This window comes from Ambystoma mexicanum, chromosome 10 (genome assembly GCF_040938575.1).
Source record: "Ambystoma mexicanum isolate Mex_15411 chromosome 10, UKY_AmexF1_1, whole genome shotgun sequence".
Taxonomy (NCBI): domain Eukaryota; kingdom Metazoa; phylum Chordata; class Amphibia; order Caudata; family Ambystomatidae; genus Ambystoma; species Ambystoma mexicanum.
In genome coordinates this window covers 1,397,662,381-1,397,688,614 of record NC_090932.1, presented here as the reverse complement: position 1 = coordinate 1,397,688,614, position 26,234 = coordinate 1,397,662,381, and the positions used below count along the sequence as shown (strand labels likewise).

At 46.3% G+C, this 26,234-nt stretch overlaps 1 protein-coding gene across 1 annotated transcript in view; it reads left to right on the top strand.

Annotated features, from left to right (window-relative positions):
* LOC138492350 (aldehyde dehydrogenase family 3 member B1-like) overlaps positions 1 to 26,234 on the top strand; it is a 980,501-nt gene that overhangs the window by 372,060 nt on the left and 582,207 nt on the right. Inside the window, exon 4 of the mRNA XM_069619416.1 lies at positions 992 to 1,112. Coding sequence (XP_069475517.1) covers positions 992 to 1,112 — 121 coding nt within the window. The remainder of the gene's footprint in view (positions 1 to 991; positions 1,113 to 26,234) is intronic.

Sequence of the window (26,234 nt, the reverse complement as noted above, 5' to 3'; positions counted from 1 at the left end):
GAAAGTCTCTGCTAAGTGTTTGAAGTTGTGATGAAGCGAGAAACAAAGGCGGGAAAGTAACCGCCATCCTGAATGAAAGTTGATAGAGTGGAAAACAGAAGTATATGAACTTTAACTACACCAAGAATGCAAAGTAAAGACATTAATTCCAAGGAACTACAAGTAACAAGAAGCATTGGTGTGAAGAGTTGATAAAGACTGTTTAAAGAGAGGTTGCAATGGCATGCAGAGGTCTACGTAAAATCCTTGCAGTTTCGAAAGTCTCAGACAGTAAAAGTAAAGTGAGATAAAAGTTGTATGGTCTGAAATTTAGGGAAGGGAACCCCACAAAGAGAAAAGAGGATTTGAGCCCGGTGGAAGGAGACCCATGTGAGAAGTGAAATTATAAAAGTTTGAATAGAAAGACCGGCTCAAGCCAGGGTGCAAGTTAACAGTTGAACTGTATATTTGTGGCGAAGCCTAAAGAACTTGTTGAACTGTCAAAAGCTTGAAGCCAAAGCCTGAACTGTTGAATTGTACCAGTAAGCCAAAGTGTGCCAGATTGATAGAATTTTGCCAACCACCTATCCTTTTAAGAAATACTTGAGACCCTGTGATTTTGAACATGGGTAAGGGAGTTGTTACCAAAGCCATTCAGACATTTCATTTGAGACACTATTTTTCTTTTCTATAACCCGTTTAGACATTTGTCATTTTAGGAGGACATAGTTCTTTATTTTTTTTGTATAGGCCTTTTTATTTTGACTAGACTGACTTGGACTTGTTTGACATTTTCTGAATGGTGGAGCCTACTCCCATTCTAGAGTTGGAGCTAGTTAGGAATTCTCCCAACTTTATCAAATACAAAATCAAGGTTTTTGAAACTTGCATCTAGTGTCTGTGTTTGCTTGTTGATACCATGCCTTCCTTGCACATTTTCCTTCAGAATTCCTTGCCTCACTATAATTGTACTTTAATTAACTCCATTGTCTTCTGTTTGTGTCCATGATAGACTTCTCTTCTGGATGTTGGCTTTGTGCAGTCCGAACCAGTTGGAGTGGTGCTCATTATTGGGAGCTGGAACTTCCCCATTCAACAGGTTCTTGTGCCAATGGTTGGAGCGATTGCAGCAGGTAAGATGCCATTTGTATATTTATATTTCTTTCACTATGGCCATTTTTCTTTAATAAATCAACTCACTTTAGTTTTCGGTTCAAACGTTTTTGTGTGATCTGTTGTGAGCTGGATGACTGAGCTGTTAAGCTCAGACATGTAAGAAACAGTCTTGCAGCAATTAATGTAGCCACCATCGCGTAAAGTAAATAGGCCTACAATACACAATGGGTACCCCAAGCCACATTGCCCCAGAATGGAAAGAGCTTTTCCATATGCTTGATGAGTTCAGGAAGCTCCAATCCATATTAACAGTAATTGGATACAGCCCAGCAAGTTAGGCGCTTGCCATAGACCTGTACCTGGATTGCAGTTCTGAAGTTGGATTGCCAACTCGGCCCTTAATCCACCCGAGATTGATGAAATGAGTATCAATAACTTGGTTAAAACACTTAAAAATTGAACTTGGAAGATTAAGGTATCCTTCTTTAGTACTATATAAAAACATGATTATTGCAATTATATGAACATCCATGCTGACGGTTGTTGTGATCCTACTAAAGTTTATTGGGGTTTCAGAGCTAGTTCTGTCTCATGTGTTTTCTCCTGTATGTGTGTATATATATATATATATATATATATATATAGCTTGTGGAATCTGCTTAGCTCACATGCTATGCATAGGCCGACATCTAGTGGAAGCTGCAGAGTATTCGCTTTTGTTTTCAAAACTCAAAGGGACGTCGACAGGGCGTGCCAGTAATACTATCCCTAGTGTGACATCTACTGTACCCATGGTGCTTCACGCGTCGAGGTCCCTCAGATTGTTTTTTTTCCGCCATCAGTCTGACGCATATCGCGGAGTTCCTTCTTGGCCCATGCCATTACTTAGAAAAGTTTAACTTAGTATTTCTTTGTCCTTTCGATACTTGTCTACCACGAGATCTTCGGCGACGGTATCAAGGACGAATTACTGTTGACTACTACAACTTGTCTCGATCCTTTGACACAGCCTCAGAAGGCCTCAACGGGTCTCGGCCCTCACAATAGGGAGAGTGAAAGGAGACTCATTCTTTAGTCTCGTTAACAGTCTGCATATTACCCTTTCCGCACACTTATTTTACCATGTTGCCATCCCCGTACATAATGGAGAATACACCCTTTAAGTTTTGCCTCTCTTGTAATAGAACATTCCCCTGGAAAAACTCGTACCATGTGTGCAAGCTGTCTCCCCAGGGATCACGCCGAAGGACAGTACAAGTCATGCAAACTGTCCAGGCCCAAAACAGTTAAGTACCACAAAACCAAATGCTGGGCCCACCACGCCATGCAGGCCGAGGCAGCCATGGACTTGAGGGACTCTCCAGCGACGGCAGCATCAACGTCTCCAGTGACGCTGAAGGCGATCAGGATCCATCGGATACCCGCATGCAAGCCAACGGCAGGCTGGCAGTTCTGCTACAGGGACGTCACCCGGTGGCACTAGCATGAACAAGTCGCACCACACAAAGCACACTTCCCCATGGCCGAAAGTTGACCATGCCAACGACCGGAAAGTCACACACGGCATAAAGGGGAGGTCTGAGATTTCCCTGTCGTCTGGGCCATCGCGGTCACCACACAACAGGCCCCCGAAACAGATGAGCAAATCTGTTTCTGACACTGTGACTAAAGCTGCGAAATCCTCACCTGCCAATGACCTGGCGTTGAGACGCATCGACTGCTCCCATATGTGCCCAACACTGGCCGTCGAAGGCCTCCTCAAAGTCTACACCAAGGTCGAAAATTAGCGAGCTTATCAAAAAACACATCCCAGATACACTGTTAAAAAACCGGGCTTCGAAAAACCATAAGTCTTCGAGGACCCGGGGAGAGGGCACTATTTCGGGGGCTATGACCCAGGGAGAGGGCACTATTTCGGGGGCTTTGCACCATGAAAGAACCTCTGCACCAGAACCAACATCCACCCCGTCCCTTTGCTCCCCCTGTAATTCCAAGTTCATCACAATCGACAGCAGAACAAATTGATAAGGTCATGAGGCGAATGTCCTCTCTGGCTAATTTCTTTGATGACCACCCTGAGGTCCTCCAAAACCTTCAGGGTGCTCCACACAAAGGGCCAGTAACTACTCAAAGAGGGGCAGCAGTTAACCAGTCTTCCACCAAAAGGGCCCGCACAGACTTCACACAAGCTTCCACCTTGCAGCAGGATTTAGGGCAGCATGCTTATTGTTACACCATGCAAGACTCCCAGGACCCTGGATCTTACACAGACGACCAAGGGGGACATAGGTGATGTCGACCAATATTATGATGACTAGGATGTCTGTCATCCAGTCACCAGATAATTCTGTCATGACCACCAGGAAGGTAACCCCACAAGCGTACCCAACCCCACCATTTAGACTTGGATCCTCCTCGCACTCTGGCAATAGTGAGCCCAAACACACACACACATTGAGGCTAGGTGGACTCTGGCTTGGTGCACCTGGCGCTTATCCCAGCCATTGAACACTGCTGAAGTATGAGGCGGTAAAGACTTCCTGATTCCACTAAGATGGACGCTCGATAGGCCATGGATACTTTTCTTGAAGGTGCTACTAGTTGCTGAGAGTGGCTGCCTATATAAGCCACTCCCAGGGATCCTCACATGCTTAGCGCTAGTCAGCATACAAGCAGCGTAACGCTTACCGACGTACTCTGTCCAGCCGTGAAATAAAGAAACACAACGTTAGAGACGATGATAAACTTTTACAGCAAAACGGCATCAAGGCAATACTTACCAGGGAAGCTGCAACACTATCTGCATAATCTAGAACTTTGGAATCTGCATCCGGCGCGCAGCGCTTCTCTTCACTCGATTTCATGTTCTCGACATGTCCAGGTACCCGGACCTCTGCAACGCTGGCTGCATTCGCCTAGAAGAAAGGAAAAGAGCAGTTGGTTTACACGCATCTACAACGCGCGTACATCAAAGGCAAGTTGACAGCAGCATGCACTGTTAACCCATACATCCCTAAGGGCAAACAGCATCATAACGCGCGCGGGAATTCAAACTTTGACTAGACATGTATTTGATGGTCGTAGCTTGCTCCATCTTAGATTTAGGTTTAGATTAGGCATTTATTTCACCCATTTTACAGTTTATTAACTGTGATCACTTGTCTGTCTTACTCTGATACCATGCTTTCCTTACACACCTCAACCATTGGAAGCAAGCAGGTGGAATGTCTTTGACATCAGTGTTGCCAAGCTGGACAAACATTATGAAATGGTGGAAAACAAGATTTTAGCGAGATACCATTTTGGCACATGAGAGCAAAAAGGAGGGGAATCAATTTGTTTCTGCTCTAAGAGGGCTAGCAACCAAATGTTGTTTCTGCCATCATTGCTACGATGAACACATTTGAGATCAGATTATGATCAAGTGCTCGGACAATAAAATAAGGGAAGAGTTGTGGAAGGAAAAGGACTCTAATATTGATCGAACAATTGAGATGGCTCAACAAGTTGAACACACCACACTGCTCATTAAAGAACTCGATCAAGAAGGGAACAAGGATTTCTGTGAGAAGGATATTTCCAAGGTCAATGCAGTTACTAATACCAGAATGCGAAGTCAAGAGTGATAAGGGACTAGTTACTCAAAAATTCAAAAGCTGCAAAGGCAGGAAAGGAGAGAACAGCAGAAGAAAACCGAGGTTTGAGCGTCTTGGAGGATAACAACAAAGGAGATGTTTCAGATGCGAGAGCACAAAGCACCTAGAGAACTCAAGAGAATGTACCGCTGTTTATGCAGAGAGCCTTTTGTGTGGAGTTGGAGGACATCTTGCCAAATGTTGCTGAATGTCTGACAAGTCCGGAAGCATTCAGGAGTGTGGTGAGTGATTCAGAACAGGAAGGTTTTGGTGATGCCAGAGTGATACAAGTTGTGAATGCTGTGTCAGGAAAGAGGTTAAAAAAACCCTAAGGAACTTGTCAGTCAATGGGATTGAAATATTAATTTCCCGAACTCCCATCAACACAGGACCTTCTTCCGATGCAGCATCCTCGCGGATCTTCATCTCCGGCAGCCTGCAGGATTTCAGAAACCACTCATCATCAAACACTGACCAGCTGCACCTGCAAAGGGAAAGGGAATCACAAGGTTAGCAATTGCATAGACTTTAACATGCTAAGCTGTGCAATTCACAAACTGGGTGTAGCTTCTGGAAAGTCTACTTATCACTAGTTGGTCCTCCGGAATAGACTCATCATCACGCGCTCCTGGGTCATCTTCATACCTACGAGAGAGAAAAGGACAATATAAGGTTACGGAATAATAATTATTGGGGAAAATGATCACGAAGAATACAGACAATAATCATAGTTATAAAAACCTACCTTCAAGATGGAATGTTCGCAGCCGGTCTGGACCTCCACGCTAAGGACCAGTGATGCAACTAGGTCCATCCGCAGCGCCCCTGCTGGAAGAAAGCAGGATGGAGAGCTCATCCTTACATCAAAACGGGTGAGATTGCATGGGCAAACTCTTTCTCACTACTTTCTGGCACAAAAGGGTTGAGGGGAATCACAACGCCACCACGCCATTCTCACAGCCTCTCATCTTCTCTCAGGAACGGTGCCAGCATCTTGGGTCCTCGATAATCCAGCGACTGGGGGAGAGAGTCAATCCAAGGGAGCCAGGTCCTGGGAGGGCTCCAACCGTGCCCCAACGTCCCCGCAGAGACCAGCTGAGCGTAACAAATGTTTAGGGGATTCAGGGCTAAAGTTGACACTTGAAGTGTCGTTTCAGACAAAATTAAGTTGAGTATCTAGGGTGTAATTTTTTGAGTGAGGGAGTTAAACCACAAGTTGGTACCATCCAGGCTATTGTGGAGATGCTTGAGCCCAGGAACAAGATGGAAGTAGCATCTTTTCTAGCGTTGGTCGATTATTGTACAAAGTTCACGAAGGGGTTGGCGAATTGTACTCGTGCTCTCAGAAATCTCACGAGAAAAGGATTGAGATGTAGAAGTGTTTCAAGCCATTACAGAGCATCTGGTGAGTTGTTTTAGAATGATTTGAAAACTTTTGTTTACAATGATGCTAGTGGTTTGGGAGGAGTTTTGATGCAGGTAAATGAGGAAGGGAGGGAGAGGAGTATAGCGTTCTCGTCCAGGACAGGATTCTGTCATTGAACAAGAAGCTCTGGCCGTGGTATGAGCCATAATGATATTCAAAGTGTACTTGTTCGGGAGGTCATTTGTTGTCGGGACTGACAATAAACCTTTAGTCAGAGGCGCTTTAGATGGTGTATCTAGACGTATTGTCAAGTGGGTAACTAAAGTTCAAGGACTGGATTTCACTGTGGAACACATAGGAGGGTTATGGTTTCAAGAAAGTTGAGAATGAATTGTGTGTTTGATGGATTGGTTTATAGAGGCTAGAGGTTCTTGGTTCCGGAAAGGATAGAGATTGTGATTAGTCTGGGTCACAAATCCCATATGGGGGATATCGAGGACCATGTCCGTTATTAGGGTGGATTTTTGGTGGCTTTGGATGGACAAAAACAATGAACAATTAGTGGATGAGTGTAGTATGTGCAAAGAAAAGGTTTTAAAGCCAGTGGTGGCGCCCATGATAATACCCGAGGTGGGTACAGTCATCTGGGACACCGTGGCTGTTGACTTGTTGGGAACCACTAGATGTCTCCGGAGCTAGAGGGTGCTATGTAATTTTAGCAGTAGATGTCATGTCCAAGTGGCCGGAGGTAGATGTATTGAAGGAAATGACATCAAGACATGTAATTAAATTCCTGGAAGGTGTGTTTTTAAGGGAAGGATTTCCTACTTATGGTCTGAGTGACAATGGTCCTCAATTTGTGTCAGTTGAATTTGAGGATTGGCTAAGATCCTTAGGGATTCAGCACAAGAAAACCACTCGTTCGAGGGGATTAGGTCCTCCAACGTATTTCATATCTGACAGGTAATCACCACAGCTGTGCTGCTTCGGAAAATCTTCCTGCGTCTATGACATCGATACGCTGTCCTCGAGGGCCTCTGTCGAGCCGACGTCACCGGATGTTCTAAGTAGGACGCACGACGCCCGTAGCCTCAGTTCTGTTTTTTCCGCTAACGTGTTTGCGTTCCAAAATCTCGGCGCACCTCGGTTCTTTTGAGTTCTGTTCTTTCGGTTCCTCGAACCTGTTCGTTGGTGAAGATCCATGATGTCTTTGTCGTCTTCTACCTCGCGGCTGGGTTTTAAGAAGTGTCGGGACTGCGGGTCCAAAATGTCGTTGACTGACTCGCACGACACCTGCCTCTGGTGCCTCGGTGAGGACCACGACACGGATGACTGTGTATGCTGCTAGTCGCTTACATAGAAGGCCTTGCGGGACCGTAAGGAGCAGCTTTCTGTAGGTAAGGTGGCCAAGGCCCGGAAGTCGAAATCCACTGGGCTTTCGACTGACAATTCGAGGGGCAACTCTCTGCATCGTCAGCGTAAGTCCAGGGGGTCTTGGTCCAGGAGTAGGTTCCGCCATTCCTCTGCCTCTTCGAGGCACTCACGGAAGCGCTGTCACCGGTCGCCTTCCTCGTCCGAGGACTCCGCCCATTGGCGGGTGGCTTGTCCCAACAAGCATTCCACTCCTGCGGAATGGGATTCATTTCAGCAGGAGATCATGGCGATTTTTCAGTCGCAGGGCTCAGTTCCGTCCGCGCCGTCAAAAGACGCCGGCCCTGACTGTGCTAGAGACACCACTCGCACGCCTTTGGGCTCGAGCGGTCGTTGTGATCACCGGGCACCTTCGAGGTCCCGGTCGGACAAGGATGGTCGCTCTACTAAACATGCCAGTTCCAGGTCTCAGTCCTCGACGCCCTCGAGACCGTTGGAGCTAGTGAGGTCTTTGAAGAAGACATCGACGCCTTCGGCGCCGAGGTCGTCAAGGGACTCTCTTGAGGCTCTGCCTCAGAGGAAGCCGTCGACGCCATCGGCGCCCAGGCTGTCGAAGGACACGCTCGGGGCTCCGCCCTCGAGGATTGTGTCAAAGCCGTCGGTGCTACGCTCGACGCCGATTCCATCGACGCCTTTCAAGGCTGCTTTGTCGGAGGTACCCCGTGGCATGGTAGAACCCCCTAGAAAGGCTCTGGCCAAGGCTAAAAATGTCTTTGTCCCTTTTACTGTGCCCTCATTCCAGCCTCTGGATTATATTTCTGAGGTGGATGAAGCGTCTGAGGAAGGTATGGTTCCTGGTGAGGTACCTGACTAGATTTTGTCAGGTCCTTTACTCTGCAATTTGATTGGGCATTCTAAATTTCTATATTCTAAATTCTTTTCCCTCCTCCATATGTTGGTACTGCTTTGGGAGTCTGTCATAGATGGGGAATACGTCGGAGGACCCAATCCCCTCATAGAACAAGTTACTCTCTTACCTGGTAACGTTCTTTAGATGGGATGGTCTGACGACGTATTCCGTATCGCTCCCTCCCTACCTGCCCCATTACAGAATTTCTTATGCGATTGCATCTTACGTTTCCGCAAGGCTTTCTGTGGTCATACTGGCAGAAGATTGGTGCCACACGTTCTGGGACAAAACTACAACTGAGGCTACGGGCGTTGTGCGACCTACTTATAACATCCGGTGACGTCGGCTCGACGGAGGCCCTCGAGGACAGTGTATTGATGTCATCGACGCAGGACGCAGACGCCGAAAGATTTTCCGAAGCAGCACAGCTGTAGTGATTACCTGTCATAGATATGGAATACGTCGTCGGACCATCCCATCGAAAGAACGTTACCAGGTAAGAGAGTAACTTGTTCATCTAATAATCAGACCAACGGGTGTGTAGAGAGGTTCAACAGGACGATCATGGAAGGTGTGAGAATGACGGTGGCTAGTGGTAGGGATTGGAAGAGTGGCTTGTTGCGGAGAGTCAGTACAGATTGACAACCCATGGTGGTGTTGGTGTAATACCTTTTTGAAGTTTTTAGAGGGAGGCAGTCTAATACCCTTCTCACTTCAGGGTGGCTTGGTAAATCCAAGTTAGTGAGTGTGGGTGGGAAGATGGTTGGAGATCGGATTCTGAGAAATTGAGAGGTTGCGAACTGCAGGTATTGCAGGGAGCAGAGTTGTAGAGTCACGGCATTTGCGTGTGGGGACAAAGGGAGAATTATTTTGCCAAGGAAGGGGGAAGAAGTATGGTGAGAAGTTTACAGTGATCAACATTGTGAAGAAGGATCTTGGTAATGCCGTGAGAATGATGGATGGTCGGGTGTGGAGCAAGGAGAGAGTTGCTGAGTATGGTTGAGTTGCTAAAGGTGTTGTCTCAGTTGGACCCTTAGTTAGGAGGGCAGGTGTCTTGTGATCTTACAAAAGTTTATTGGGGTTTCAGAGCTAGTTCTGCCTTGCATATGTTTTCTCCTGTGTATATATCTATATATTTTGTGGAATTGTTTGTGGTTGGTTTACATTATGTCAGTTGATGGACTCTGGGGAGTCTTGCCACAGCCTGTAATGTATGTTCCTGAATAAATGAGAATACCTGCATATCAGTGTCAGGATTCATTAGCACTGATCAACCTTACAACAATGGTCTCATACATATGTTTACTTTGTTAAGAAGAAGAAAGCTAGGGGTTATTTGGGTAACCACCTCTTCCCTGCATATGAAGCTAGCTGGGTTTATAAATTGCATTTTCCCCCTTTTCTTACTCAAATATTTCACCACCACAAGATGAATGCAGTCTCGGCTCCTCCGGTGTGACCACATACATGAACCACTATAGCGGAAGTCACAGGAACAAGGTTATGCCTTCTCCATTGAGAAGGAAAACCTTTGATTGCAGTGTGCCCCCCCACCCACTCAAATCGTCAATGACATATTGGATATATTCCCCCCTTCAGGAAAAATATGACCTTATAATTCTTGCAATTACCACTTGTTGACCTTCAAGGTTGTTCTTTTTGTCAGGACCTTAAACATGGCATATGTTGTGCACAAAAAAGTCTCCCTCCCCAGAAAGGTACTGTATACATTTCGTCCTCCATGGTCGTTGTCTGGTAACCCCCACTTGTTCTATATTTGCTTTGAAGATGGAGGCTGTACCTTGTAAAGTGAGGAAACTAGTTGCATCATCCCCAGTAGGACTACATTTTGATCGTCTTCCAATTAATTGCTGGGCAGTTTTATTTCTTGATTAGGTGGCGGCCACACAATTACCCACACAAGCGTCATTCCAAACTCTGAGAGCTGGCCTGACAACACTTCATCATTTTAAATATTTAGAGAGTTCTTGTCGGAGCGTGGGTTCAACCCTATGTAGTACCAAGTGAAACAGTTGTAACACTACCAATACTGGTTGCGCCACTGTTGTTCCTTCTGTACTCCAGTGAGTTGGTTATATTTCAAGCATGTTACTATGGATTGCATGGTGACGTATACTCTCCTCCAAAAGTGGATACATCAAAATAATTTTACTTTAGCTAGACTGCTGATTGAATGGCCATGAGCCTGTCAATTTAGGCAAAATATAAAAATGTATTCACCAGGGGCGTGGCTAGGCACGCCTTCAAGAAGATGGCTGCCTGAGAGTCACCAGCATCCAAAAGGTGGGGGAGTGCAGCAGATCTCTCCCCTGGCGTCCATAAAAATGGAGGAGGAAGGGATGCCGGATCAGAGCTCTGTGCCTGCACCCTGGTGAAATCTGGGGCTCTGTGGTCACCGGTATCCTGAGGATCAGCTCTGATGGTTTGCGGCTGGCCTGGCTGGAATGACGAGGAGGGCACACCTGCTTTGCGGCTCCGACTTATGTTTTGCGTCTGAGCCGCCTCTAGTGCAGCTTGCGGCATGGTCAGCGATGCCGCTGTATAGCAGCATTGCTGCTTTCGCCAGTGGGGTGGGGGTGTATGGAGCTATCGGAGGCCGGCGTCCCGGACTGAGGAGCCCCCCGGGCCAACGTGGCAGTTAGGTTGTAACCCGGAGAGGGAGCGCTGGGTCGCGGATGTGCTGCAACCTCCTGGATTGTCCCTGCCGACATTGCGGTGCCGGGGGCTTGGGGATTGGGGGCGCGGTTGCCCACTGGATGACTACTGCTGGACTGTATGTGCCTCAGAGGCGCCTACCTTGAGGGAGTGGCCGACAGGGCCTGCAGGCTCTTATTGGCTCCTCCTAACACTGGCTCACCAGCTAATCGCTGCAGGCAAGCAGTGGGGGAAGGTGTGTGCAGCATAAAGGGGCAGCCTGCATGGTGGGGGAGGGCAGTGGCTCTGGAGGGATAGGGTGCCTGTAGCCATGGGAAGCAGCTCACTCCTGCTGTGAATTGCTTTGGGCCCACTGCCCATTCTATACTATAATGTGCATTACTGGAAGCATTCTGAGCTTGTTGCGGGGGGGCTGATGTATTATTCTACCAGATAGTTCACTCAACAGACTCCATGTCCATCTTGAGGTGACAGCTCTGGGCTTGCTGATCCCCCATATCCAGTGTGGATACCAGGTCCTGTCTGCAGCCTCCTCTGGAGCTTTGACTTGCATTCCCCCTTGCTAGCGATCTGCCACTGGAGGCAGCGCTTTTCCCCCTAGGATTGCCGTTGACTGGCTCTGGGCCTGTTGAGCGTGAGACCCGGCTGGTGGTATACCCGTGGTCCTCTGAAGGGGCGAGCTTTGCAACTTAAACTGATTGGACTGGCTCCTGTCTCGTATCCCTGGCATGGCTAAAACTCTTGAAAATAGGGAAGCAGGGGGACATCTCCACAATGCTGCAGTCCACAGACAAAAAACACATTGAGGTGTTTCCGCCCAGGTACATGGGGCCGAGCCCCTCCTGGCCATGTTCACACAGATACCAACAAAGTCTGACCAAAAGGATCTGCTGGCCGAAATTCACAAAGAGATTCACAAAAGCACAAGATTCTGGCGCTGGACAAAAGAGTCTGAGACAGAGCACAGGGTGTCTGAGGTGGAGGACACACTCTGAGCAGTCTTACGAGGTGGGGGAATGCTCCACTGGACTGGAGGCCCTAGAGGCCTGCTGCGAGGCCCTGGAGGATAAGCGGGAGGATGGGGAGAATTGCTCCCGCAGAAATAATGTTCGAATCCGAAGCATTTCTTCAACAGTGCAGGACAAGGAACTATCCAACTTTGTGGCTCATCTTTTTCGCTCCATCCTTGAATTGCCTGCAGACCAGGAGATTGAACTTGACAGGACTCATCAGGCCAGATCCCGTACCACCCTGCCCCAGGACGGACCTGCAGATGTATTTTCCCGGGTCCACTTCTTCAAGCTGAAGGAGCGAATAATGGCAGTAGCTAGACCTTTGTCTTCCGTCATGTCCCTGTATCGGGATCTAGTGTCCACAACCTTGGTGAAACTAAGGGTGCCGTGTTTACGTACAAAGGAAGTGCCATACAGATCAGGCTTTCCTACTGCCCTCCATTTTACTTACCAGGGGAGGCGTTGGGTGGTACGAACACTGATGGAAGCGTAGAGCCTGCTGAATCCAGAGGGGGGGCGAGTGCAGGAGGCCCAGGAGGGTTACAGGATGCTCGCCAGGGGGGGGGAACTGAGCTGGCACCCTCACAGAAATGGTGCAGGGTGGGCAGAGGGAGGCGGGTGAAAGGGTCAGTTAGAAAGACGCAATGACGTTTTGAGTGGCTATTTGTAACCGCTAGGATTCCCGGATGTTGAATTTACTGTGTTGCCTATGGAGTTTGAATTAAACTAAACCTGGAGTGGGGGCTGGTATTAGAGTCCAGGGGTGGGGTTGAGAAGGGTGAGCACCCAGTGGGGGGGGGGGGACGGAGAATCAAGGGGGATGTGGTTGTTCTCTTCCGCCCTCCAAGTCTGGTTCCTGATGAAATTTCCAGTTGTTTGGAAGATGCTAACGTTTGAGCATGGTTGGGGAAGAGGGGGGAGGGTTAAGGGTTAATTGTTGGTTGTGGGTCAGACAATTACGCTATACGGGCAGGTCAGAGGCTGGCGATGAGGGGTGGAAATCATGTTTTCCAGGGAAATGCTGACTGAAGTTGGGGCTGTGGGGGGAGATCTCATGGTGTTGGGCACGTGGAATATACAGGGCTTGAACTCCCCAGTGAACAGGACATCAGTTCTGGGCAAATTAAGGGACATGTCCCTCTCCATTGTGTTCTTGCAGGAGACCCACCTGCTCATGCAGGATGAAAAACAGGGCATTCCCACGCCAGTATTTCGCCTCTGGAGGTGAGAAACGGGGGGTGGCCATTTTGGTGGGCAAACAAATCCTGGTTTTGAAAGTTAAGGTGCTCCAGGATCCACAGGGGCGCTATGTCTGTGTTAAGGGTCTACTGTGGGATCGAATGTTCACTATGGTGTCTCTTTACGTTCCAAATGTTGGCCAGGAACCATTTTTGGAAAACTTTTTACTTAAGGTGCTCCCTTTTGCCGAGGGGCAGAACCTACTGGGTGGTGATTTTAACTTGATGCCCGATCCCCTAGCTGGCAAGTCACCCCTCCCCCCACCGGTTTGAGCTCAAGCACTCCACAGTGTTCAGCCTTTTCCTTCGTGAATTGGCAGTGGTTGACACATGGAGGCTGGCGCATGGGGAAGACAGGGACTTCTCTTTTTACTCACATTTCCATGGGGGATTTTCTAGTTTGGATCTCATTCTCAGTGCGCTGTACCCATGTATTGGAGGAGCAGAGGTTGGGATACAAACTCTGTCTGATCATGCCCATGTGTCGATGGCCCTGGCAATACTAGATAAGCCCAGGCGCCCCTTGGCTGGTGAGATTGGGGAGGTAATCTCCAATTACTTCAAGGAAAATTAGAACTCTGGCACCCCGTTGGACATGGTATGGGATGCTATGAAGGCTGGGGTCAAGGGGGAGCTCATTAGCAGATTGGCGGCCTACAGTAGAGCGAAGTTGGTTCGGCTGGGACTAGAAAAGGCGGTTGCCCAGGCTAACAAGAAAACAAGAGGCTGGGTTCCCGCAGGGCATGGGGAGACGCTCTGGCTTGGACCTGGGCATTACTGCACTTGATGCGCATAAAGCATTTGAAGGGTGGACTGGGGATACCTCCAGAGGGTATTGGAACTGTTAGGCAAGATTTGGAGCAGTATCCTTTGGGTGCACTACAACAACTTTGACCTTCTTGCAATAGGAACCCAACCTTTGGTATAAGTCTGTACTACACAGGTTGGTAGGGTCGCTGGGCAGCCAGGCTTATCTCAAGGAGGGGTCAATGTGAGCAGTAGGGTGGTTACACAGAGATTCACAGTGACAAGTATCCAAATAAACTCTTACACACAAGGTTTCTTGATTAAACAATTATTAATTTAGCAGTCAGTTTGAATAAGCCTTCTTCAGAAGGGACAATATAATAGTAACACACACATACACTCCAAAATACACACTCTTATTTTCTCTAAATCAGCAAACACCCAATGGGGATAGCACACACTTCCTACACCCTCAGGTGACATAAATAGCTAGTACACTGGAAATTAATATATCACTGTGGCATTTAGAGCAATACTTAAGAGCATGTCAAAGAAAAGGATTCTAGAATAAAACAAGAGATTGCACAATGATTCTGAAGCCGGTAAGTACTTTTGAACCCCCAATGCAAAGTAAGTTAACCCCTTCCTGGAAGGAAAGGCAAAACACAATGTCGGAGGAAAGAAGAGTTATTTAGGGAGCCAGGCCAGCTAGTGTCAATTGTGCAAAAGTCTAGGTGAGCTGAAGCACTTCTTGTAGGTGAATAAAAGTCTTGCACAATGTTTTAGAAGTCTTGTAGGAAAAGTTGAATCAATGTAGGGCCACGCGCTGGGAGGCTTGTGAGAAGTAGAAGATGCAAGCAACTCTACAGAAGCAACCAGGACAAGTCTCAACTGAGAACAAGTAAGGCTACACGACAAGAGGTAAGTTCTCTTAGACTGTACAGTACCATTGGTTAGAAGAAATGGTTCCAGCTGGCTTCTGTTCCTGTGCTGCTCTGCAGATCCTTTTGTTCCTGGGCCTCAGTCATGGGGACAAGAGGGAGGACCTCTGGGAACTCGTGCACGGCAATGAGACAGACAGCGACAGAAAAGGACAAACTTCTATTCAGTGTCACTTCAGTTTCAGCTCCTCGTGTCTCCGCAAATAGCACCACCGTGGTCTCACGGATACCACTCTGGACTTTCCTCGCATCTGGGGTCCAGCACTCTGTTGTGGCTCAGGCTTGGTCAGTCCCACTTCAAGGGAGACCAAGGGATCTTCCTTCAGCACGGGTCCACCTTAAAAGTGATCTGGTTTTCCTCTCCTTGGCACTTCGGTTCCTGCAGCAGCAAGGAAGTACAGCCAGCTCTGAGAGGATGTCCAGACGAGTTCACTTTGGAGTTGATTGGTCCCACCAACTCAAGGGGAGAAGTCTTCCTCGCAGGGCATCTCTAGTCGAAACGAATTTGAAGCTTCAGCAGAGCAGCAGGGCTTCACCGGGCAAACCAACGGTCCAGGAGTTGCAGCAGGCATCTCTTCCAAGTTCTTCTTCGGATTCCTTCATCCAGTGGTCGACTCTGCCTTCCAAGCCAAAAAGCCTTGCCTTTTATGCAGGTTTCTGCCATTCATTCTAGCCTAGCTGTCAATCACACAGCAGGGTGGCTGTCCTTACCAGACAGCCAGCCGGCCAATCAACTTTATGTGCATTCCTGTAACCAAGGGGATTAAGCACAGGGAGTTTCGGGCACCTCCCTCACTTCCTCCCCCTGCTAAACATACTGGAGCCAGAGGCAGGCTTCACTCGTGAATCCCGCCAAAGAAAAAACAAAGGGATCAAACCTGGCTTGGCACACAGAGTAAATGTCAAGAAAGCTCCTTTCCAGCAAGAAATGGCTAAAAAAGACGACCAGCCTTTTTGACAAAATGGGCATCCATGTGTGCTTTACCAAGGCAGCAATTGCAGCCTGCCGTAAAAACACAGAATGGTAGTAAAAAGAAAACCGCTGCCACCAGCCATTAATTGTAGAAAGGGTAACATAAAAATGTTACATGGGAAACTAGACAAAGGGGATACTAAGTAACCCTTCCATCACCCTACTGTAAAATGGTGTGTGCTGGGTCTAGAAAGTTACAATTTGTAAGTACAGTCAATTTCACTTCACTGCTCTTGGACACGGTAGGTATCCAAGAGAAGGTATTTAAACTTTTGGGACATCTGGAAGACTTCCCTGTGTCACTGCACTGAAGGTGCTGTGTGCCACAATGTAAAGATGATGCCCATGAAGTTTGTCAGACTCTATAACCACAAAGAAACAGAGTTCAAATCACATAAAAATACATGAGTGGGAAAAGGGTCTCACTCTCTCCAGGTAAGAAATTAAAGAGTCCTAGAGTCCATCAAAAGTGCTGGGGGTCTCTATGGTAGAGAGGAATTAGAACATTTCTGAGAATTCTCCCTAACGGAAGAGGTTCGGGTTCAGGCCCGGATTCATTGGTTGGGTCATGACGATTTACCAACACCAATCTACACATCTCAGTTAATGGGGCACTGTCAGCCAGATTGTCAATCACCAGAGGCACGAGAAAGGGCTGTCCGCTATCCCTGTTGATTTTCGGTTTATGTATGGAACCATTCGTCAATTGCATCAAACTACAAAGTGTCCCTCTATGCAGGAAACGTCCTGCTCACCTTGAGCAACTCTCGCTCCTCGCTGGCTGTTGTATTGCATGAGCTCGACAGTTTCGCCCCGGTCTCTGGATTCCAGGTGAATTATAGTAAATCGCATGGGTTGGATGTGAGGCCCCAGGAAAGGAGTGCCATCTGGGCTCTGGCCCAAATACAGTGAATCCAGGAGTCTGTCCCCTACTTGGGGGGGTGGAGGGTACTCCTTTCTAGTAAGACCTCCAAGGTCTTTCAGGCTAATTTTCCTCTGTTGGTTCAGGAGCTGGTGGGGGACTTGAGCAGATGGGGACGCCAGGACATTTCTTGGTTTGGTCGCATCGTGCCGGTCAAAATTTATCTGATTCTGCTCTTGCCATACCTGTGTTTGGCTTTGCTGGTCAGAATCCCGGACTCTGATCTCCTTGCACTCCAGGGGAAGATCTTCAAGTTCATCTGGGGGAACAATTGTGCTAGAATATCCTGGAAGGTCCTGCTGAGGCCAGTGAGTGTGGGGGGTTTAGGGATCCCCAATGTTTTCCGCTGTAACTTCGCTGTGCAGCTTTCTCATGCTTTCGCCTGGGCGGAACCCACTTTGCTCCCAAATTGGAAATTAATTGAACAGGCTCAATCAGTGGTAGACTTGTCTCGACTACCCAATGTGGAGGGTAGGTACCTGGGACAGGAGAGGGGCTTCTCTCTGCTTGCAAAGACCAAATGTACACTGTATTACATGGGAAGGTCTCTTCATAGGTGGGGAGTGGCAATGGGGTTGGGGCACCTTGCACCCATATGGGACAACCCAGGTTTCCGGCCTGACTGTGACCGAGGGGGCTTTAGGAAGTGGATTAGAAGGTGGCCTTGTGAACCTACAGCAGCTCTAAAGACAACAGGCCAATTACTTTGATGAATGTAAACACGCTTTTGCCTTGCAAGAATCTGAATGCTTCGGTTATGCACAGCTAAGGCACTGGGCTTGCCATCCACCTACGAAGAAAGGGGCTACTAGACCACTGTCATTTCTGGAGCCATAATTACAGAATGGGGTGACACTGGGTCGGATCTTGAAGCTATAAAAACTCTTGGACACAGGGGACCCAGTCATACGCCTACCATACATGGCTAAGTGGGAAGCAGATCTGCGGGAACCCATTGAGGCGGAGGAGTGGCTGAGAATATGGGGTTGGATGCTAAAGTCCTCCAGGTGCGTCAGACAGGGAATCTTCCTATATGTTTTGCTATAGGTGGCATCTCACTCCGGAAAGTTTACATCAACATTGTTAGAGACTATCCTGCTGGTGGGGCTGTGACACTGTGGGTTATTTATTTCACATGGTGTGGTCGTGTCCCAAGGTGGGTCTCTTCTGGAAGGAGGTGAACAAAGAACATTACCGGATTGTCCTTCCCGATGGACCCACGAATGGTGATTTTGGGAGGTACGGGGGCTGGCATATTTCCCCTCACTGGCCCAATGGCTACCCTAATTGAACACTTTCTACTGGCAGCGAAGTTGATCATTGCTCGAACCTGGAAGACATCCGAGGGCCCGGTGGCTCAGATGTGGTGGGTTAGGATATGGCACATTTTGGTTGCTGATAAAATTACAGCACTGTGTGAAGGACGTTATGACACATATGTCTCGGTCAGAGCTCCATTTATTGATTTACAGAGAATTCCCCTGTGATTGCGGCCATGCCCCCTTTGTTACAGCTCTTTCCCTCTCTGTGAGTCCACCCAGCCCCCTGAAGGGTTTCTTGGTCAACCTTTGTTTGTTGGGAGAGGGATACCGGAACTAGGTATTACATCATAACGGACCCCTGTTGCTGCCCTCGTCATTGAAATTGGCTGTACTGTAACTGTCACTACATTCATTTCTGTACCCACAACATCTTAACTTAAATAAAACAAAATTGAAATAGAAAATGAATTCACCATGCCACATTGTTTCTACAAAAAATATTTGTTGTTATTGCATGCAATCATTTCTGTTCATGCCTATTTTTACAATTTGCACCAGGAAAATGTACTGCTACAGCACTGTAGTCTTCAATGAAAGAATCATGTTTTAAATGGTACATTTGTTATTCAATGGATTATATGTGGAACATAACTGTGCACTTTATTGGAAACCATTGACCTTGTACATGGGGATTTCCAAAACCTGATGATGGAGAATCTGTTGAAGGCTTGCAAATGTGAGTAAGGAAACAAAAAGTAATGCTATGTGAACAGTAGTTCAGACAGTAAATTGTTTACAAAACTTTCAAAAGGAAACTTTCATATGTAATACATAAGTACACAGTGTTGAAGCAGTAAAAACAATACCAATGTGACGACCTTGTGGAAATGAACCTCCAAACTCTTTAATTGGAAGCAATATGATTTGAATAATGTAAAGAAAATCCGACATAACATGTTTCGACCATTTAATTTGCCATTTACTTCTCACACGTGATGGTCTTCAGGGGCAGCATTCAAATGTGGTCTATGGATTGGCATCTGTTTTTAGGAAGCCGCCAGAAACAATGTAGCTGTCGGGTATAGCAGGTGACAAGTGATTGTACATAAGGTTGGGGGTAGTCTTACTAAAATAAGTTTTGTGTGGAGAGTTGGGAATGATGTAGGATTTCCTTATTTTTCTTTACTAAAGTTAATCAGGAATCCCAAGCTAAGATGGCAGAACCGTGAATAGAACGGATTGGTTAGGAAAACAATGACTAGTCAACATGGAATACTCAGAAAATTATACAACTGCCTTTCATCATAGTTTTTCACAGGTTGTGTTTTTAATAGTTCCCCCATTATAAGCCCAAAGTACTGTAGTAACTAGCAGAAGACCATAAACAGAAGACTGAATGAAATTCACATACAAGTTCTCAGGTAGGAGTGCAGCTGTTTGTGAGATTCAGCACAATTTGGAGTGAAAATAAATTCAGTGTACATAGTTATAGCTGTCTGCCTATGCTGACCTGCATCTCACAGAGACCTGTGTGTTCGCTAGAGCATCTGTTTAGATAGTTGAGGGATGAGGTACTTGCTTCAAGAAAAGAAAATCAGGAAATTAATTTAAGATTAGAGGAATGGTATTTTGGAGTTATAACTTATAGGCCCTGGGTGTACATATTTAGCGTTAGAAACCCCTGAGCTGGTTAAAGCAGAAAATAGTAGAAAATTCAAAGCTAGGGGAAAGGAGCAAAGCGATGACTAGGTCACTTTCAGCACATGTGTCTTTAGCCCCTCCAGAGCGATTCAGGGGGGTTTTAAGAAGTGCCAGATATTTTGACAGTGTGAACTCTGCAGGCCAGAAGCTTTTACTACTGAAGCAGCTATGGTGGCCTTTATTTTATCTTCTCTTATAGGAGAGGCAGCAGCTTGGACCAATTTGCTGGTGGGCCAAGGAAACCCTATTTTGAGACATGTGGATTTATTTAAGACAGAATGTAAGTAATTATTCGTTAGACGGCAGCTTTCTCAGGCAGAAGATGTAGTTAAGACAAGGAGGGAAGACTATGGTGTGTTATACTACTTGGTTTAAGCCCCTAGTACCTGAAAGCAGATGGCCAGAAGAAAAGCAAGCTTCCTTGTTTTATCTGGGTCACGGAGAAGTTTTAAAAGATGCTTTAGCAACCATTGTGGATAGATCCACTTTGTGTTAGGTCTTGGTCAAATAGACTATCGTTTAGGGGAAGGTAAGGCAGAACATAGGAGAGTATTTATCCAGACTATAGGGGGGAAAGAGTGAGGACGAAAGGGAGAACCTGCAACCTGGGATGTACGGGCAAGAGTTTGTTAGATCAGGAAAAGGGGGCCCGCTGCCCAAGGAAGAAAAGGATGGGTGGCAACAAAATAATGTATACCTTTTATCGTGGTAAGTCACGCATTTTGCCCATGGTGCCCTCAAACCTTGCAGTCGCCCAGTCCAAAGTCTCAACAGGTGTCGAACACCATTCAAGCGGCGGTTCCTCACATCACCCTCACATCACTCTCAATGTATTCTTGTCTGTACAGGGGGTGGCGAAAAGGAGTGGGCTAGTTGTGATTGTTTGGGGGCCACAGGAAATTTCATGGATTGGAATGTAGTCAGAGCCATAACGATTCCTTTCCTCCACAAAGAAAGGGCACAACAGGTTAGAGCGGTAGATGGGTCACAATTCACGTCAGGGCCCATTACTCATGAAACTGTCACAGTTGAAATTAATAGGTTGGTAGGACATTGGAAAGAAAGGGTTTTTGAATTGATATTCCCCGGATGAACGTAATCTTGGGAATGCGTTAGGTGACCTTTCACAATCCAAGAATAGATTGAGATAGGAGAGTAGAGGATTTTTCATCAAGCTTCTGTAAAGAGTTTTGCCTTACATAGACGTCGGAACAAGAACACTTGTGCAAGCCATCTGAAGTTTTAGTAGGACTGATGGAAGTAGGGGCCTCAGTACATTCTAGCAGTAGGATTGCTACCAGAAATGTTTCAGGAATTCAGTGATGTGTTCGATGAAAAAGAAGCGAAGGAGCTGCCTCCTCATCGTGATTATGACTGCAACATTGATTTGGATGCTGGAGCTCAGATTCCTTTTAGTCTGTGTATGCTTAAAAGGAAAAGGAACATTTAAAGGAATATATTCAGGAAAATCTAAAGAGGATTCTTCCAACACTCCGAGTCACCTGCAGCATGTCCATTATTTTTCGTACCCAAGAAAGAAGGAACATTACGGACTTGTATTGATTACAGGGCTTTGAATGAAGTCCCTATAAAAAAACATGTATCCACTGCTGTTGATTTTGGTAATGTCGGATCATATTCAGTGTTTGACCATCTTTACTAAGTTAGATTTACGAGGCACCTATCTTTTAGTGCGAGCGAGAGGAGATGAATGGAGCAGAGTTTCATACGAAATGTTGCCTTTTAAAATATCAAGAAATGCCTTTTGGTCTGTGTAATGCTCTGGCGGCATTTCAATTATTTATTAATTAAGTCTTGCGTGAATTATTATGCGTTTGTAGTAGTATCCAGTGATGATATCCTAGTATATTCTAGGGACTTGTAACAGCATCAGGAACATGTTCAGCTTGTGCTGTAGAAACAGAGAGCAAGCTGTTTACAAAATTGAAGAGTCTGTTCCATACAGAGGATGTAAAACTTTTAGGCTTCATCTCACTAAGGGGTTTGGAAATGGATACCCAAAAGGTATGAGAGGTTACAGAATGACCGTCACCTACTTGTGTGAAGGATGTTCAAAGTGTCCTTGGATTTGCAAATTTTTATCGAAGGTTTATCAGAGGATTTTCACAAATAGGGACGCCCATAACTAAACCTCTTAAGCAGGGGGTAAAGTTTCTTTGGACCCAAGAGGCAGAGAACGCTTTTTGCTGGTATGACTTTGTGGTGAAATTTAAACCGGGTTACCTGAAAGGGAAGGTGGATGCCTTGTCTCGACAGTTCCCTTGGTGCAAAAAGGAACCAGAAATAAAAGTTGAACCTGTAATAGCCGAAGATTGGTTAATTTTAGCGATGACTCAAGAGAAGAGCCAACTCCATCAAAGAATTCTTTGTGAGATGTTGGAGGATGAGTTAAAAGCTTGGGTTCAGTTGGATCCGGAAACGACATGTGGAAAAGTTCAAATCGTCCAGCTTTCAAAACATAAACAAAGGGTTTCTTTCCCCTAAGTTCAAATCTTCCAAAACACTTAATTTAAATATCACAACAACGTTTTTGTGCAACAGAGGCTTCTTTGTTGGTGATTTCAGAGGCTCTCCATTCAGGTGTACCCAGTCAAGGCGCAGTTGTCGGACCACACAGTCCACCCATTACAGGTCACGCAACCGGTACCCTTCATGAACTGCTTCTCCTTTGACATCAGTACACTTCTCCTCAGTAGTGAGGGTTACCTCAGTCACATGCGTCGCACGGCTTGTTTAACCACCTTGCACTAGTTACATGTCCTTGTATTTCCTTGGCTCTTGCCAATGCTAGTTTCCTTATCCACAGCTTTGCCTCCGTTATAGGTGTCTGCCTTTTCTGACACTATGTGGTGGCTAGTTTAACCACCTTATGCTTGTTCCACCTTCTGGTGTTTCCTTGACCCTCACCATGGCCATTCTCCTTATAATATACAGTTCTTTGCACTCTTTGCTGTTACTTGTATTGTAATTGGTTATTTATAATGTGCTTAATACCCAGAGTTTTCTAAGCATGGACCCGGGGATCGAACCTGTGTTGCTCCACGTCGTCTTGCTTCCAAGACTAGCACGTTGCCCCTGAGCCATCTTCCAGAGTGTTGGTTTTCTCATGCCCTGCATGCAACTCCTGCTGCTCACTTGTCTTTGTTAGCACTTGTTTCAGTTAATGCAGTTCATTACATTCCTGTGATTCAAAACTTTCCTTTCAGTAAAGTTCACAATTATTTCTTTTACTTTTTTCAATATACCCAAGCATTTCCAACTTGTTTTCAACTTCTTCGGTATTCTAAATGTGCTGTAACTTGCTTTCAATTCGTTCGGCACACAAAATGCACTTTAACTTCATTCAGTATCACTGCCTGCCAGCCCGGTGTTCCCCCCTCTCTCTGGTTTCACTCACTGGTCGGTCTTGCGACTCCTTGCGAGTCCTTCCACCGCCATGGGGTCCTGTTTCTCTGTGCGGTCGCTCGCATCTTCTCCCTGTGGTCTCCTTGTGGCTCGCTCACACCCAGAAATGCTTCCACGGCAAAGCAGGATACTTTTGACTGCTTCCTTCAGTCCGGCCAGCCTCCTTCTCACGGCTTGCCACTGGCCCCCAGCTTATCTGCTACTGCTTCCTGCTGCATACACTCTGTACTGCTTCCTGGGTCTCCAGCGCTGCTCCTGCCACGCTGCCACAGCAGAGAGGTCTCCCTGCACGCAGCTGCGTGTGCTTCCACAGCTGCCCATGCCACATCCGACTCCATTGCTGTCGGGCTTCCAGTTTTTAAAGCTTCCCACCTCCATTTCAATTACAGAAGAGACTAGACAGCTCACCAGCAAAACAGCAGTCTTTTGTTGCTCTTGTTGTCATCGCCCTGTCACAGTACTTGGTTGGAGCTGATGTTTGTTTTCATAAAATGAGGATGTGTTGGTCTATTTGTCCTCCTCTTCTTCATCTCAGTATCAAACTGATGCAATTCGGGGGCTACTTTAGGGTAGTCATAGTAAAAGGGCTGACAAAAGCCTATGAAGGCTTGGAAGAAGGAGGGTTTGTGGTGAAAGGGAAATGGGGGGGGGGGGGATACCATGTGTCAACTGAGGACGTCCTCTCCCCCCCCCGTCCCAAAGTCTCCTCCACCCAGGTGATCCTCCCTCATATATTTACACCCCCTAGCCCCACCCCGGGTCGGTATCCAAGCGATGGCCTTTACCTGGCCACCTGTGAAGAGGATACCGGGGGAGAAGTGAGAACACCCTCAGGTTCCCCACAATACTCAAATGTGAAAATATTTGGCATTTAATAAAATGTATTACAAACCCCTTACACTTTGTGTATATTATAAACATGAAATCAAAAGTGCAATATCATGCAGATGTCTTTTGCTCCACTCAAAAATGAGTGAGCTATTTAATTGGCTGTGCTTTTTGTTGTGGCCAGTTAGATAGTTCAATTGGATGAGGGTGCTACGATCCAATGTTCTGATTTGGGTGAAAGCCTTGACTCGCAGGGTATACGTTCAATTGCTGAAAATGAAATTGCAGGGTCACGAAAGGTGGAATGAGGACTCCTGAAGTAAAAGGAACCATTCTTATTCCTTGGTGTTGGGTTCAAGTGCGGTGTCCTCTAATGTGGACTGGTCCCTCTGCTGAAAACCTGGGAGGATTAATCCAGGCACAGAAGTATGGGAAGACTGGGGCAATTGAAACTAGGCTTGCTGGCTTGCGAACTGTTCTTCTTTTAACATTACATAACACTGTGAAATAAGGACAGATGCAGGTTCTAATTGATCAACATGACGGGAAGCAAGCTAGATTTCAATGTCCTAGGGTCATATTATAGTGAGTAAATACACTGTCTTAAGACAACGGAATAGAGCCTTTCATTTTGGGAGCACCTCTAGTAATATTGCAGTTCAATTTAAACTCTGCATGATAAGTAGATCAACTTTGTAGTGCCTGCAGCTCAATTAGTATAGATAGGATTGGCTATAGCGTGTACTAAGAGTACTACAAATGAGAAAAATAAGCCATTCATAGATGGGCTTCCACGGCAATCAAAACTACCGGCAGATTAATTGAGGCTCTGCCATGAGATCTGCCATGAGAGGGTCAGACATTTGTAGGGCATCATCTCCTATTTTGGGTGATCAGTCTTCTCTAATAAGTTAAGAACATTTCTTATAAATTTTACTGCGGCCAATAATAGTTTGTTCCTTGCATTTAGCAGCAGTGGCTACCGTTCTTCTGATGTCATCATTCTGCAGTCTTCAAGGAGTTGTCCAAAATAAAAGGTCCTCATTGGTGTCTGGGCCTCTCATTCTGTGAAGAAATTTAACAGGTTTTCCAGTTGTCTAACATTTTTACAAAATCTGCAGTCTGAGTTCATTTGCCTCTTCGGATCTCTTCTTGCCAGCACTTGGTTGGTTTTCTGGAGGTTTAATCGAATTCTCATAAAATCCTCCCTGAATGATGGATTTGGGAATTTTTTCAAATTGTTAGGGCGGTGATTAAGGTCTTCTGAAATATTTTAAACCTCTGTAGTTCATCAGCTGTTTTGTCCAGTCCAACTTCCACAATTCTTGTCGTGAGATGTAGGTCTTCCATTGTCGGGCCCAGACCTGCGAGTTTGGCTTTTTGTTCTTCTCCCCAGGTGGCTGATGTTCCTCCATCCTTTTTTTAGGAGAGCCGCTCTTATAATTAGCGTCATTGCCTGTGTGTTTAGATCTGTACATTTACCAAAGAATCTCAGGTTGTTCCATTCTGCTGATGCCTTTAGGGAGCATTGGCCTAGATCATGTCTGATGGCTTGTATCGGGATTGCTTTTGGCAGGCCCAGAACCCTTTTCCAAAACATTCCCTCTAGTATTGACCTGTATTTTTTTGGGAATCCTAGAATGGCTTCTGCTGCGTATGTTAAGGTCGGTACAACTTTGGTTTTGTACAAGACCACAATCGGAAGAATGGAGTAGCAACAGTATCTGCGCTTTATTATTAGCGCCTGGCTTGCCAAAGCTGTTACTTTCCCTTTTAGGGCTAACTATGTTTGCATTTCCACCTTACTTGTGATATGTATCCCAGGATATTAGAAGGCTTTTACTTCTTCAATTTCTTCTTTCACAATCAGCCATTTACCTGTTGTCTTTTTTGACATAGTTCCTTTTTTAGGATTAGGATTTTCGTTTTTTTGCTGTTAATTTGTAGGTTCTTCTCCCTTGCATATTCCTCTAGGGCCTGTAACTGTCTCCTTAGGCCAATTGCAGTTTGATCCCACATAACCAGGTCGTCTGCATACAATAGCCGTGGGATTTTTATCCCCTCTATTGTCGGGTAGAAACAACTAATTTTCTCCAGCTTTTTGTCGGTCGCCAATGTATAGATTAAAGA